At 33.7% G+C, this 11,783-nt stretch overlaps 1 protein-coding gene across 1 annotated transcript; it reads left to right on the top strand.

Moving 5' to 3' along the window:
* Positions 1–736: 736 nt before the first annotated feature.
* Positions 737–11,045, top strand: LOC129001219 (clavesin-1-like). Its single transcript, XM_054428445.1, has 7 exons — positions 737–861; positions 3,778–3,875; positions 4,778–4,931; positions 6,016–6,209; positions 7,953–8,060; positions 9,480–9,624; positions 10,800–11,045. The coding sequence occupies exons 1-7, from the start codon at positions 813–815 to the stop codon at positions 10,838–10,840; spliced, it is 789 nt and encodes a 262-aa protein (XP_054284420.1). The 5' UTR covers positions 737–812; the 3' UTR covers positions 10,841–11,045.
* Positions 11,046–11,783: the final 738 nt, after the last annotated feature.

Raw genomic sequence — 11,783 nt, 5'->3', positions numbered from 1 at the left:
ATTGCTTAATTTAAATGTCATACTGTTGGGAGGTTATTTATTACATTTTAATTATTTTATAAAATAATTAATAAAATTGATTATTTAATTAATAGTAATAATAAAAAAATAATAAAACACAAATAATAATAATTCATTGAAATTAATAATTAATCAAATTATTGAGTATAACGCTTTCTAAATATCTTATTAATACAAATTTACTAATATTTTACAATATTAGTAATGCTGTACTAAAAACAATCTAGGTATTTGTGTATAATAAATATTTTTCAAACTAAGCATGAAGATAGTTTTCAAAGTCTCAAGAAACGAAATCTTTTTGTAATCTTTTAGAAACAACTATATATTTATGTAATCTGTAAAATCGCTATGTATAATTGTATCTAGGCACCAAATTTTCCGTCTCAGCTATAACCGTTCCTTGTAGTAGATTTGAGGTTTTTTTTTTAGCAGGCCCTAATAATTGCCGAATCCCGTCAGGTCCTTTAAATAACCCTTCCTGAAATGTCGTCAAGCACACTCTAACAACACCACTCAAAACATGGCTAACAAAACATCTACTAACAAAACCTAACTGCACCAACCAAAAATTTAAATTTTCACCAAATCTAAACCATTTTCCAATAACATTTTATGTAAAACTGCTCGACTGTTCATCTCAAACAGAAGTCAAAGCCCCGACTGTGGTATGACGCACAGATGGGCCGAGATAGCCCGTGTGTCGCCAGTGTGTAGATAGTGTGACTGGGGGCGGTAGTGTTAGTGTTAGTGTTGGTGTTAGTGTGGTCACTAGTGGTGTAGTGGACAACATGGCGGGAGAGACGGAGGCTGTGGAAGCTCTCAAGAAACTTGTCGAGGGTAAGTCCAAGTTTAAGTTATCATATTTGTATAAAAGCTGAATTAAAATTTACAAAGAAATATTTTAGTCAAAAGCAATAAGTATATATTTTATTGTATTGAACTGCCTGACAAGATTGTCAAGATTTGCCTTTTTATTTGTTACTTAAGTTGTGGATTAGTTGTTCAAAAAGCTTGAATTTTACCAGAATATTTTTAAAACTTAATTTATTAAATAGTGTAAAGTTCCAAAACTGTGCATAAATGGGCAAATTGGCAAGTGATATAAAAGTTTAAACCTCTTCGTGGGGCACCCTGTATATATTCACTTAGTAAGGTTTAAAAAAATGATATGCACACTGTTAAGCTGTTTTATAAAATTTGTTTAGAAGGATTGGATTAAGCTTTAAACTCTAAGCCTAAAAAATTCAAATGAAAACTAAAACCCTAGGCACTCTTTGGGTAGTGTAGTTAGTGTCTACTGTCTAAAATAAATGTCTCTTGTATTTTTTTTTACAGTATTTTATAGAATCAATTGCAAATTAATACATCGTTAGTTAACAAAGTGCTGAATTCATTAACTTTAAAAGTTGGTATTGTAAGACTAAAAAATCACAAATCAAAATTTAAATTATATTTTACTATACTAAATGAAAACCAAATTTTAATATTTTTTTTAGTACAACTATTACTCAATATTACCGAATTTAAATTACATAAACAGCACATACTATTTTACAACCGGCTGAGATAAATATTGTTTACAATTAAATGAGTGCTATGAACTCACCAGTTCACCAGAAGTTGTAACAATATAAACAACAATAATCAAGTCTATCAATAGCACACATTTAGCCTGGCTGATAAGAGGTTAGATTTCATATCAACTTCAGTTTTGGCTTGCATGCATTTGTTACTATGTGCAATTGTTACCAAAATCAAAATATCTGCCTCTGCCATTGAGGTAGCAGGATACAGAGTGGTCTTAAGACTTTATAATATATCAAAGTTGATATGTTTAGTAGACATTTTTTGAACTTTTTTTAAATAAGATTTTTCAAAATTGGCCACTGAATTGAAGGAAGTTAAAAAAAAACTTTTACTTTCCCTTGTTTCTTGTTTGTGTTTTCTACGTTGATTTTTTTAACTATGGTTTCAAACCAATAATAACATTGAAGCAATTTATGTTCAGTAATTGGCACTTGTGATTTTTCTTCTTCTTTCTACTACTTAACAAGCCAATTAAGCCACCAAATGAATGTTTGATAAATTAGCTGTTTATGTGTTTTGTTAACTTGAGAATCCTAATTCTCTTTGTGTGGAAAATATACAGCTTTAACCTAACAGCAAAACAAATTGATAAGTCCAGCAAAAAGCTTTTGAAGTTCAAAGATTTCTGTTTGATTAGCATTGGAAATTACAAAAGAACGCATTTAATTAACACATTAAAGGTATTACGAATCCAATTAAAAACTTAAAGTTCTAAACTTTTAGTATGATTTTCTAGTCTCTATAGCCATACATTATGAAGATTTCTCTAACTGAACTAAAGTGATCACCAGTGAGTGACCACTATTCATGAGGAAACCTTTTCTTTTAGTATTAACTAATTCTCACTTACAACACCTGATTAAAACAACACCTGTGTTAAAAAACACCTGATTTACATGACGATGAATTATAATGTATTTAAATTAGGACAGACTTTGAATGTACAACAACAATCGAAAGTTGGTCAAAGGGTCACTCTGTGGACTTTAAGCTGATAACAGGGTCAAACTAAACGAACCCTAACGATAAAACTGTGTTCTGTCAATATTCTAATTATATAGAAAGAAGAGTTATGTTTACATAAGCTGTTTTTTGAGACAATAATAATTTTTTTCCTGGGTGCTCACTCATACTGTAGGAGTAGTTTAAAGAAGATTGTTGTAAACAATAAAAATACTCAATACACATCAATGCTGTTTTTAAACTGAATAAAAACCTAGTACGGTAGTAGTGGCCTAGTATGGTACAAAAAAACTAAGTAGGTAAAATATAGCCTACAACAACATTTTAGAAATACCAAAAAATACTATTTGATTTATTTTTTATTTTTTGTTTTATTTATTTTTTTGTTTTTATTTTTGATTATTTTTGATTATTTTGTATTTTTTTATTTATATAGTAAAAATTATTGTAAAAAGTTAAAACTAAAACAGCTTCAGAGTATTTAGAGTGGTAAAGCTGAAACATACACAACCAGAAATAGGTCGATGTTCTGTTTTCAAGGCAAAGATCATTTATTGAATAGGAAAATAAGAATGACACCTTTAACAAATCCATTTGAGAAGTAAAAAAATCAATATTTTGACTTTTACTGTCTACAAACTGTATTGTAAGCTATATTTTTTTATTCCGTAGAAGCATAGCATTTTATCGTAGAAAACTATAGGGAAATAGCATAGAAAATTAAATCTTAGAGGATAGATTTAAAAAGAAAAATATCTTTATTTACCAAAAATAAAATCTTAATGGAAAATAAAAATACATGAATAAATACAGCTATAAATGAACTGCAAATATTCATATGTCGGAAAGTACTACCTAAACACAAGTAATAATCCAAATCATCCTAGCAAGCACAAACTACATATCAAATATTTCAAAAATTTACTTGGGTATGAAATATCTTGTCCAGTATAAAATTTAAGAATTGTGTCAAGTTTTAGAAAAGTGAATACTATACACTGCTTTTATATGAAATCGACTTCAGGTCCTCTAAAAAATGAGCCAGTAGACAGATTCCAACTACTAAATTGTGCTATTTTCTGTCAAATTTTTAAAAATAAGAAAAGTAGTGATTTTGACATGTTACAAGTACCGGTAAACCTTAACTTAAGTATACGTATGTAAAAATAAAATAACCATAATTTTTCTTGTTTAATGTTGCAGGAGAAAACAACTTATATCTTGGAAAAACGACTGATGAGACAATTCTACGGGAGTTCCTCAATTTGACAGACTTCAATATTGACAAAGCATTTGAAAGGGTAATATAAAACTTATATTATGTACGGTATTAAAAACAATATGATTCACATAATAAAATCATTTTGCCTGTTTTAGTTATAAATACATATATGAGTTACATAGACAAACAGCTCAATTTGAGCTGGAACGGAGTAGAAAGGTATCCCAGGACCAGGTTTGTTTTTTCTTCTTGGGGAGTCTTTTTTCAAACTATTTTTATGAAAGATTACCAAACATAACCCTAATTAGTTAGTTGTGTATTGGTTACTGTTTTCGTAGTATGAATATGTAAAATTCATAGTGCAAAGTCTATTTGAAGACAGGTTTTATTCAAAATGATCTACTTCAAAACACTTTCAACCAATCCAGATGAGAATAGATTAAAGGTCCAGTTAATATACTAATTTATTACTAATTTGCCATTAATTTTGATACTAATTTATGATACTTTTCAATGACAGAGCAGGGTTCAAACTGTTTCTCAGAATGTCACAGGGCTGGAAACGAACAAAATATAGTAGAAATGGTTTACCAACTGGTTTCAATTTATCATTTTTGTTGACTCAATCCCTCAAGCCTCTCCCTGAGTTAGTTCCACTGGCATTCCACATCCCTCTTTTGGCTGATTCTCTCATCAACATTTCACAAGTCTTTCACTCCATCTTCAATCCTTCCATCTATGCTTACAATATTTTGAAAATAAGATAGCAGAAAACAGTGTAAAATTAGGGATTGTTGCCTTGGATAAGCTAACGTTCAGTTAAAACTTAAAAGAAGAAACATCAATGTATGAGACACACACCTCGAGATAGGCTGTTTGGCGAAATTTTGCTAAAGAAGGAAAAGAAAGAGTCAAACAGTTTTTTAATTTACTGAATGAGAATGAGTGTCTAGTTAATTTTAAAGTTATTACTTCTTCCAGATAAAACTATGGTTCAGACTAAAAGCTCAAAACAACCAGTTCTACGCTTCCAAAAGAGATCCAAATGTTCACGACATAATTTTGAAGAAAGAAGTTCACATGATGCTACCAGACAGGGACCAGCTAGGAAGAAGAGTATATTTGTTTAAACTGGGTGAGTTTTTAAATTTAAAAAAAAACTACTTCACTTAACACAAAATATTTTTGTTTCTGTTATCCCATCCCAAAAGTTAGCCTCTAAAAATGAACTTCCTACTTTATGGAAAGAATATTATTACAAAGCCTATCATTATGTTAAATTTTAAATAATAATTGAGATCAAAATTACTTTCTTAACAAGTAACTGTAATGACTATACACCTCTGAAGCTGAAGCGGTAAGCAGAGTCGCCTCTCCGCAAGTGAATCATCAGTTAACAGAGTTGTAAGAGCAAAACGGTTGCACAAATGTAAACTGGGAGTGGTGAGATAAGGTCAATATGTAGTATAGACTCTGTGTTTATTTAACTTGGAAGACAAGGAGGAGTAGGAAGAGTTGCTGCTGAATTTAGTGAAGGATCGAACATGTGCAAGTGACTCATTTGAAAGGTGTTAAAATGAAGGAGCAGTGTTCAAGTATCAATAACCACTTAAATTAATGACAAACTTACTTGATTAATTAACTGATAAATACTTTGGTCCCTGCCTTCTGCTCTCCGCTTTTGCACCTAAGAAAACCCAGCTTTATGGAATGCACAATAAATTATCCCATAGTTTTCTGGAATGTATATATGAGATCACCCAATTTAACAAAAGCAATTGTCCTGCAGGGTACAAAGGGAACCAGACGATGAACTAATTGAGACTCATCCCTTCAGACTGCTTTAGCTGCAGACAGTGATGTGGGTCACATAGTTTGTTACCATGTAACTGTTTCCCAGCATCTTGGTTTTAATATGTTTAACAACCTTGAAGAACTCATTACGTTGAAGGGTTACCTCATGGGTTCTGGAATGACTTTTCCTGCTGAAACTCAAGATTTTTTGAGCAGCTCTTGTTATGTTCAGTCGAGAAGCTACACAAAACTGTAAAATACTTCCATTAGTGTGTACCACTTTTCCTTAGCCTGGCTTATTGTTTGTTGGCTCAATAACTGATTTGGTTTGATTATGTATCCTATACTAGCTAAACAGCAAATCATTTCATAGCTGGAAGGGTACCAGATGGATGTACTAATTATATTGAAACTGGTATCTATAGGTAATCTAGTGTACGGTGCTCACGAGCCTTACGAGATGTTCCAAGTGGACGACATCTGGTTGACCTTGGCTCTCCAAGAAGAGGAGACTCAGAAGAATGGACTAGTGTTTTTGATGGACATGGACAAGTTCTCTTGGAAGTTCTTGCGATACTTCACTCCACACATCATTCGGTGTTCCACCGCCAAAGCTGAGGTTGGTTCTTGTGAAAACAATGAAATATGTACATTAAATTTCTTCAGTTTTTAATTTCAGACAAGTGTTTTGAAAATGAAAATGTACACTAACGTCTTTCTTTATATTTATTGCATCATCTGTGTTTTTTTTATTTTGGTAATTGATTACAAATTAGCAATGAGTGGTTGTCACCCTTTTTCCAAATACCTAACCCATTTGCCATTTATCCATTTCAATTTATCTGAGATAAGGATAAGACTATTTGACCAAAACTCCACTTACAACTACTATCCAGTATCTGTTAAGGTATAACTCAATGTAAACAGCTGAAAGATACCTTTTGTGTAGTGCAGCACTGCAGCCTAGTAGTTAATTTTAGAACTACTCTCTGCTTCGACTTAGGGTTGAACAGTTTTGTATGTGCAGAAGAAATTATCTGTGGCCGAGCAGTCTAAGTATTGTTTCTCTAGGCAAAAGACTCATATGTAGATTGAAGGTTTGAATCTAAACTTCGTTTTGATGAGCAACTCTGTAGAGTTCATCTGTTAGTGGCTGAGCTTTATTGATTGATTGATTCTGTCGGGGCGGACCTTGTCCTGATGCACGTCAGCCGCAGATGGGCTTTTTGTGCTCCCCACTTGGTGCGTCAGAGCCCGTCAAACATGAGTTGCTTGATGAACTGCATTATCCTATCTATGAGCTCCTCTTGAGGAAGGTGTATGCCCCTTATAATTGTTCCAAGAGTGCTATTCCTTACCTCGTTCAGAGTTGTGCAGTCATAGAGTAGATGATCTGCAGTCTCCTCCTACATTTCCTACATGCAGTGTCTCCATTATTGTACAAGCGATGCAGGTGCAGTTTCAGGAAGTTATGGCCAGATTCCTGATGACCCTTCCTGGAATCTGTCTAAGTCCTGTCTAATCATAGAGCATTGGAGGCAACTGTTTGGGAAGGGGAGAAGAGAGTGAGCTTGCTTACCCTATGGTGTTGAAGCCTAACCCATATTTTCCTGTTTTCCTCCTGAGCCATGAAATGACTGAGTGACATGCATATCCACAAGAAATTCCACAGAAAGGCTGTGGTCTCAAAAAGTCTGAGGCTGACGCGATGTTTGCTAACTTGTCAGCCACCTCGTTCCCTTCTATCTTCTATCCCTGAGTGCACTGCAACCCAACAGATTGTTACCATATTGCAGGGCGCATACTGCAGTGAGGCAGTTCCAGACCACCTTAGACTTGAACTCGCAGGAGCTTCATGGGAAAGACCCACCAAAAATAAACTATGAGAGCTCAGGTGGAGTTGATGCAATGGACACAGATTCAGTGTACATTGCAACTCAAATGAGGCATTTTTCTGCATCTTGCTAATCATTACTGTATGTTTGTGTGTGTATGTGTGTGTGTATATGTAGGTACACTGAAAACTTGTTTTACAGGAATTTAGATCCCTTCAGCGAATTTCCCTGTAGGGAAGAAGCTAATTCCGTTTGCGGCAGAGAAAGACCTAGACCTGAAACTGTAAATAAAACACACTCACATTACTATCTTAATTTTATAAAATTGAACTATTCGACACCGATGAATATTAGAAATTCAATTGAAATAAATTGGTACCTTTTTGAAATTGTATGGCAACAAATATACACAGTATTTTATACAAACATTATACAAATGTCTAGGGAGATGCAACTTCATAATATTATGTAATGTAAGGGAGTTCATAGTTAAGGAGGATTCACCATTAAAATATGGTTTGTTTCAGAGTATTCCATCGAAGCATATACAATATCACATTATAAAAGCAGGGTTTTGGATCAACACAATTATCACTCTTGTCTTTCCATTCCTAAGTCAAGCAACAAAAGAACAGGCAAGTGAATAATTAACAAGATACATTATTTTTACCATATTTGAACATTATTTTGTATTGAATGTGCTTAGCAATTGACCATATTATTTTATAAGCAATAAATCTAATTTATCGCCCACAAGCTTAAGCCCATTTTTTATGATGGTGATGGTTAGTTTTTGATAATATTTCAGAATGTATGAAGATATAGTCTTCGAGATGCAACAAAAAAGTAAATTGTTTAAGACATTGTAACTTGATTAAAAGAAGTAGTTGATCAATAAAACTACATTACTAAAATTTTAAGCAGAAGGTTCTATTAATTTACAGGTTAAGTTTATTAAAAAAAACATTGCCTGAATGATGGGATCCCCAATATCCCACAAACATTTGGGAAGTTGGAACTGCTCGATCTTCAAAGCATTTGTGCATTATTGGTTAAAAATTATTTACTTTGGTTTGGCAAAAAAGTATTTCTTCACAGTATTTAGAAATGTTATCTATCTCTTCCTTTTTACAAACAAACAAATAGTCAACCAACCTTATGTGAAATATAAACTTTGGATTGAATGAGACAGGAATGTTAGCTGTCTATTTTGGCTTGAGATTTCTTACGATCTGTTTACTGTTTCCATCAAATCCATTTTTGTTCACAGAACCTCCTGATGTTTTCAGGTTGTACATATACATATACAAAACTTGTTTCTATCTCAAGATAAAAGCTACTGTACCTTCCTATTATTATGAGTCAGAAAGCTGAAATAAGGTTATTAAAAAGTGTAAAAGCATTGATCAAATTTTACATAGATTCTTTCTCGTTAGATGCTGCTCATCATGCATACTTTTATTAAATATATGGCTGACCTTATTGCAAATTTTGAATAGACTATCTAGTATCTAACATATGTGATGCAATTTCAATAGGTAAATCAATCAGTTCCCCCAACATTTTATAACCTTTTCCTGAAAGAATTCTTTTGGAAAAACTACAAAAGATTATGTTGGAAAACTTATTAACTATTAAAACTTTTTGGAAAATGTAAAACAAGTAATTTATAAACAATCTTATATACTAAAAAAAACTTTTGCAAAAATTATGACAGCTAGCCTGGCTATACTACTGGACCAAATTACTCACAGTTGATACCAAACAAAAGATAAAATAAGCACAAAAAATGAATTTAAAATTTTAAAAATTTAACATGGGTCTTATGGGTTACCATGTTGGTGACGAAATAACAACAAAACATAAACAGAAAATCAAGACTAATGGAAGAAATTCCAATCACATGTTTTAATTACAGGGTGGGGTGAAAATAGAGAAGTTTGGTACAATACATAGTTTTGGTTGAGTTTTCGACCACGGGGTGAGCTCTCGTAAAAAGCTAAATCACTCCAATACATAGGTTTACGACTAACCTAAGTTGACGTTGTTGTCAGGTATTTTTCCACAAGTCCAATGAGAGTCTGCACGCACACATCACTCCCAGTATACTTCCTCCTGAGTATGGAGGAACTAAACCTCCTCTGGTCCCAGCCCAGCTGGTCAAAGATTACCTCGACCCAAGCACGGACAGACTCAACGGTCAGTTTTGGAAGCAGACTTTTCATTCACAAGTAATCAGTATAAATCTGAGTTGACCAATGAGATATAAGTTGATTGTTGCGCAATGTTGAACAGAATTGGAAATCCTTGATTGGCATCACTTGATAGCCAGAGAACCTTTGTTGAGTTTTATCACAGAAAACATATTACTATAACCCAGAATGCCAACCGCGTGGTAAAAAGCATTAAGTGTTTTGAGAGAGTGCATGGCAACACTGGTGGCGCTGCCTACGATTGACAGGCAAAGCTCTCTCAAAACACTTAATGCTTTTTACCACGCGGTTGGCATTCTGGGTTATAGTAATATGTTTTCTGTGGTTTTACTTTTATTTTTTTTTTTACTTAGGTTGAGCCGTTGAGCACATATAAGAATATTAAAGTTCTTGTTCGTATTGTCTCATAGGTGAGACACTCGGATAAATGGATAAGTGCAATGGTGCCAAAAAAATTGATTGGGTAGGGAGTGACTAGCCCTCCCCGGGGGTTAGGGGCACCCATCAGAAAATTCAGTGCTTAAAAAATAATAAAAGGTTAAATATTTGTAGTACTGTGATCCTAAACCAGGATCACAAGACAGTACTACAGGTATTCCTTTTATTAGTAAAATACTAGCTACAGAGGCTAAACATGTTAAATAAATTTTTTCAAGACGTTGCACACAAAATGAGAGTAATAATTCATGTTTATTTCAAAAAATATGTCTTCATCATACAAATTTTTTTTTATTTCTTCCCCCCCCCCTTTATTGTGGCATTCATGTGTTAGTGTGAAGGATTTATGGGGGTTTGTTTTGGTCATTTGTTTATACTTCTATTGTAGCTCAGTGGTTTTAGTGCTCCCCTAGTAATTAAAAAGTCACTGGTTAGATCCTGAGAAAAGTTGGTAGCTTTTTGATGGTTCAAAACTGGACCCAGCTGTTCCTGATCATTGGGCTTTTAATAAATGATCCTGGCTAATGAAACAGCTGATCTTAGTCAGTAACAAAGCTACACAGATCATCTCACTTCATTCTACACTCATCCTTCACTCATGTTTGGTACCTAGGTGGCGTCCCCATCTCTACTAGAAATAATAATAATACTTATTATTATTTTGGTCGTCTATCTCCAGAAAGTAAAGATATCCTTGATAAAATAATGATCTAACTGTTGCAGAGCTTCTTTCTTATGGCTATACTGAGAAGCCCAGTGAATGACCAGAGGAAAGATGGTGCCATAAGAAGCATTCAAGCTGAGAACGACAAACCATCTGTGCCAAATAATTATTACCAAATATGATTTTACTGTATATATTTGATTATATATTTTAAAAGACACTAGATAAGTTTTATATAATGTTATTTGCTAAGTGAAGTGAATTTTGTATCATAGAAATAAAAGTAAACAAATTTGCCTTTTAAATTATCTGAAGAAATCTTCCTTAATTTTATTTTTATTTTAAGTTTGCTCTCTTGATAGGGTTATATTGAATCTTTGATTAAAAATACACTCCTCTACTCTGAAAATACCTGGCTCGCAACTACCCCCAAGTAGAGGACTCTGGACTTTATTAAACCAGTATCATACCCCGATGGTATAATACCTGGGACAATTTTACCGGGGCCCGGGCTGGGCCCCGCCAAACATATACTTATAGGAAAGGGGCGGGGCCCGGCCTAATATCTTTACCGGGGCCTGCCAAAGCTGGGTACGGCCCTGAGTAAAAAACACGGCTCAGTGATGCAACTGTGGGGAGGCAAAAAAACCCTGACAGTGAATGGTTTTGTAAACAACTCTGTTTTTCCCAGCAGTGGTGTATAGTGTTCCCACTCAGATTTTTCCTAAGAAACTATTGGCCGCGCAGGAAAGCTATTATTAAGTGACCCGTATTTTTCTGTTAAAATAGTTCTTGCACTGGAAACCTTTGACTACACCAATGCTTACCAGGTGGGTTAGGTTGTCTCATCTCCAGAAGTAAAAGTTAGGGTTGACTTGGCTTAGATAGCTCTATTCGGCTTTGTAGAAAATGGAACCACATTCTTGCAAACTATTAAATTATTTCAGATTTTAGCGAATTTCCCAAGTAGGGAATATTTAACGAATTTCCCATTTAGAGAATAAGCTATTACTATAGGTCCCATGGTAAGACCTATACCCGGG

This window comes from Macrosteles quadrilineatus, unplaced genomic scaffold (genome assembly GCF_028750875.1).
Source record: "Macrosteles quadrilineatus isolate MER2022 unplaced genomic scaffold, UCM_ALF_1.0 Scaffold_8__2_contigs__length_117827958, whole genome shotgun sequence".
NCBI lineage: Eukaryota > Metazoa > Arthropoda > Insecta > Hemiptera > Cicadellidae > Macrosteles > Macrosteles quadrilineatus.
This window is presented reverse-complemented; position numbering and strand designations above follow the sequence as displayed.